Consider the following 4,918-nt stretch of genomic DNA (forward strand, 5'->3'; position numbering starts at 1 on the left):
AGAATTGATGCCTTTCAATTGTGGTGTTGGCGGAGAATACTGAAAGTGCCATGGGCTGCCAAAAGAACCAATAAATCTGTTTTGGAAGAAGTGCAGCCAGAGTGCTCCTTTGAGGCTAGGATGGCTAAACTTCGTCTCTCATACTTTGGACATATTGTCACGAGGGAACAGTCACTGGAGAAGGATATCATGCTTGGTAAGATGGAGAGTCAGAGAAAAAGAGGAAGACCTCCAGCGAGATGGATTGGCCATGTGGCAGCTTTGATGGACTCAAGTGTGGCAGCGGTAGTGAGGTTGGCCCAGGATCGGACATTGTTTCATTCTGCTGTGCATGGAGTCGCTATGAGTCAGTTCCAACTAAATGGCACCTGACAACAACAACAACCATAGGTCAGTGGTTCAAACCCACCCGCTGCTCTGCGAGAGAAAGATGAGGCTTTCTGCTCCTGCAAAGATTTACATCCTCAGACATCTTATTCCGGGTCACTATGAGTTAGAACCAACTCAGTGACATTTAATGTCAATATTCTTAAAAACATATGAAGCAAACAGAAACAACCCCAAAAATAACAAAAGAATAAAGAATACATAACCAAATAGTATAATTTTATGAGAACTACTTAACAGTCAGACTAAGAACAATACATCAATTGCATCAACAGGCTGCTGTTGTTGTGAAGTGCCAATGAGTCAGTTCCAACCCATAGCAACCCTGTATAGGGTTTCCAAGGAGCATCTGGTGAGCTTGAACTGCCAACCTTGCAGTTCAAACAGCTTTGCAATCTGGCACATTAACTCACAGTGCCACACACCAGGACTAGTAAACATTATTCAGAGGACTTCTCACCTTGTTCTTCTTGGCCTTCATTTGGGCTTTTGCTAATAGAGCAAACATGGTTACCTCAGGCTTACTCAAAGTGAGAGTATGTAAGACCTGAATGGCTTTCTCATGGTTTTCACAAAATGAATAAATGAGTGCTTGCTGTACAGGACTCAACTCAATGAGACCTAAAAAAGAAAAGGAAAAATATATCAATATCTTTGTCAAAGTATTTAGGATTTAAAATAGAAGTATTTTAAGCAGTAAAGCAATTAAAAACTCTTCCTGTACAAAATGTAGTTACATATTAATATTATACTAAAACATATTTGCTACCAAAAAACAGACATCCCAATTATAAGCAGGTAAAATTATTAGCATTATTTCCTATAATAATATCTCACAAATTTATTATTATGCACAATTATTTTACTAATTGATTGTGCACTATGAAACTGAAGTCTCATACGTTTCAAAACCTAACTTTGACTTTTCAATGAATCTTTCAAACTGTTGTGGTTGGCGACCACTGAGTCAGCTCTGATTCATGGAAACCCCACACACAGCTGAATTCAACTCTACCCTCCCCATGATTGGGTGTCCATCAGACCATTATGACTCATAAGGTTCCCTGGCTGATTTTCAAAAATAGATTCTCAGCCCTTTATTCTTAGTCCATATTTTAGTGTAGAAATGCCACTGAAACTTGTTCAGCATGATAACCACCCCTTACCTCCTCACTCCCCACAAAATTCCCACTGTCATGAAGTCAATTCCAACTCATAGCAACCCTACGTAGGGCTTCCAAGGCTGTAAAACTTGATGGTAGCCTACGACATCACCAGAGCTCCTTGTTCAGCATGATGGTGGTGGCAGTGGTGATGTGCTGAGGAGTCAGTTCTGACTCATAGCGACCCTGTACAGAGTTTTCAGGGCTGCAAATCTTTATGGGGGCAGAAAACCTCATTTTCCTCCCGTGGAACCACTAGTTATTTCGAACTGCTGACCTTGAGGTTAGCAATCTGACTCGTAACAACTACACTACCAGCGCTCCTTGTTCAGCATGATTGTTGTAACTCATAGCAAACTTTGTATAGGATTTCTGAGGAGCAGCTGGTGAGCCTGAATTGTGGACTTTATCTTTCAAACTGACCATACAGTTCAGCACATAAACCCACGTCACCATACCAGGACTCTAGTTCAGCATGATGTTGTTGTTGTTAGTTGTCATCGAGTCGGTACCAACTCACAGCAACCTTATGCACAGCAGAACAAAACACTGTCTGATCATGGGCCAACCTCACTATTGTAGCCACGTGTGAGCCCATTGATGCTGTTCACCATGATAGCCACATGCAAACCTCCACTTACAGGTAGAAGTGGTTGTGAATGAGGTACTTTGGCCATAAATCAAGCTCAAGTATCCCACCTGGAAGGTGAGAATTCTACCACAGAACTACCAATGCTCAACCATACATTGTTGTTGTTAAGTGCCGTCGAGTAGGTTCTGACCCATAACGATCCTGTATACGGTTTCTGAGGAGAAGCTGGTGACCTTGAATTGCCAACCTTGCAATACAAATGGTTTTTAAGTCTGGTGCATTAACGCACAGCACTACACCAGGACACCCAACCATGTATAGCTTCTGAGACTCCATACACAGCTACTGGGAATCCATACATAGCTACTGAGAAGAGCATAGGCATTTTACAGAGGTATTTCTTTTTAAGTTAGGGATATTATAATGTTTGCAATAATTATATTTACCTTTGTTCATTTCTGCCACTTGATAAATTGTGAATTTTGCAAGATCAAATTGCTTCATCATAAGAAGATACTGCCCTCTGGAAGAAATAATAGCTTTCTGATTCTAAACAGCTAAACTTGTTCTGCAATACAAGTTCTTATACAGGTAGTTCTCATCTTATGACAGAGTTCTGTTCCAATGACTGTAAGTCAGTTCTTACATAAGTCAAGTCCCTCTTTTTTTGTTTTATTTTCATTATTATTGTCTCTTATTATCAGTAACTTTATTCATCCATTTTTTTGTGTTTTTGTCTTTTGGGGTTGCAAGCATTACACATAAACTTTAAAAGATATATTTTAATACATGTTGCTGTTATTACTGTTAAATGCCATTGAGTCAGCTCTGACTTATAGTGACCCTGTATGGGGTTTATGAGGAGTGTTTGGTTGAGTCTGAACCACTGACCTGGCGTTTCGAAAGTACCTTGCTGTTGAGTGCTTATCCTACACCACCACACTGGGACTCCCCAAAATACACAAGTGATTTTAAAAAAAGGAAGAAAGGCGTGGGTGCAGTTCACTGTAACTTGAATACATAAGTTGGGAACTATCTGTAAATAGTTGCTTAAAATGCTTCCGTTCTAATACAACCATGAATGTACACACAACTCAAAACAATGCCATGGAGAGAGTGGATTCTGACTCATAGTGACCCTCTATAGAGTTTCTGAGATTGTAAATATTTATGTGAGCTGAAAGCTTCATCGTTTCTCTGGAGGAGCTAATGGGTCTGAACTGCAGACTTTGTGGTTCACTGTTACTATAGGGTCTTCAGGGTTCCCTAACATATACATATGTATGTACAAAGAAACAATATGAAAATTATGATAAGCACTGGACTGAGAAGAACAAAGTTGGTAGTTTGAGTCTATTAGTCACTCCTGGGAAGAAAGATGAGGCTTTCTAATCCCACAAAGATGTACAGCTTGGTAACCCTATTTAGGGTCTCTATGAGTCAGAACAGATTCACTGGCATTTGAAAATGACTACAGTCTAATCTAAATAGACCATTTAACATAGAGATGCAATGAGAAAACAATTAAGAAAATATAATATTGAAAAAAAAATCCTCAAATATATTTTTTGCAATTGTCTGTACTTAAAATATATTTTGCTGAGAAATTACTAAAATATAAACAAAGTTCAAGGGACATAAAGGGGGAGAAGTATTTACATTTACAGCCAATATGTGGTTCAAGAATTAAAAGACACAATCATAAAGCACTGCTCTACATAAGTTTCCCACCTATATAAATCCTTAGAAGTTACAACTTTTACTTTAATAATTACTCATAACTAGCAAAGAGTCTCTTTACAAAAAGCTCTTCTTAACTATTGCATTTGAAATATAATTAAATGTGTCATTTTGTTCTCACTGAATTAGCTGAGGTTTATGTTTGAATGACTTGAGGTTTATGTTTGAAGTACCTAAGACTTTGGTTATCTTTTTTGTGGACACAATTATATCAACTTGAAATTTCTACATTACTCTCCTAAGTGTTAACTATATAACCCGTAAATCAGAGAGGCTTCAAATAACTTAAGAACTAGAAAGTTATGGTTTGATGCAGGAATAGAGTAAAGGAAAAGCTCTAGTTATCTTAAGTGATCAATTATTTCAAGTTAATCAAAAAAGATACCTACTTCTGGCTTGCTGTTTGGGATATTGCAATTGCTGGAAAATTAAGTGCAAGAAGAAGAATCAAAGTAACTAATTATTTAATTATAGAATTAAACATCTCAGCAATCCACTTGATGTGAAGTTACTCCAAGAATAATTCTATTTCTATGCTCCTACCTTATTACATATAATTGGATTCCATCTGGCTGAAGGTGGACAGCACGAGATAAATCTCTTACTGAGTATTTCAATTTATGAAACTGTAGAGTAATAAACAGAAACTTAGCTCCTAGTAATACTGATTGCTTACTTTATGACATGCATCCCTCCCACCATTCATGACATAACATTTGCAGTAACATCTCCTAATCCACGGTTTTTTTCCTTAAATTTTTACAGCAAAATTAATGGAATAGTGAAGACTAAAAAAAAAAAAAGTTATAGTCAAAGACATTTTTTAACCATTTATTTTTAATTTTGAAGAATGATGGCACTTACCTACATTATAGTCAATTTTATGTAAGTATGACTGCAACCACCACTTGTCTGTCAGTTTGTCACACTTAGTGGCTTGTGAGTTGCTGTGATTCTGAAAGTTATGCCACCAGTATTTTAAATACCAGCAGGGTCACCCATGGTGGACAGGTTTCAGATGAGCTTCCAGACAAAA

General features: G+C 37.7%; 1 protein-coding gene across 1 annotated transcript in view; it reads right to left on the minus strand.

Annotated features, from left to right (window-relative positions):
* Positions 1–4,464, minus strand: part of TTC6 (tetratricopeptide repeat domain 6) — a 92,582-nt gene extending 88,118 nt beyond the window's left edge. Inside the window, exons 1-3 of the mRNA XM_006835329.1 lie at positions 4,426–4,464; positions 2,589–2,665; positions 848–1,008 (exon numbers count right to left, since the gene is read on the minus strand). Of these exons, the coding sequence (XP_006835392.1) occupies positions 848–1,008; positions 2,589–2,649 (222 nt within the window). The 5' untranslated portion in view covers positions 2,650–2,665; positions 4,426–4,464. The remainder of the gene's footprint in view (positions 1–847; positions 1,009–2,588; positions 2,666–4,425) is intronic.
* Positions 4,465–4,918: the final 454 nt, after the last annotated feature.

The sequence above is a fragment of the Chrysochloris asiatica genome, unplaced genomic scaffold, assembly GCF_000296735.1.
Source record: "Chrysochloris asiatica unplaced genomic scaffold, ChrAsi1.0 scaffold00017, whole genome shotgun sequence".
In the NCBI taxonomy this organism is placed as follows: Eukaryota; Metazoa; Chordata; class Mammalia; order Afrosoricida; family Chrysochloridae; genus Chrysochloris; species Chrysochloris asiatica.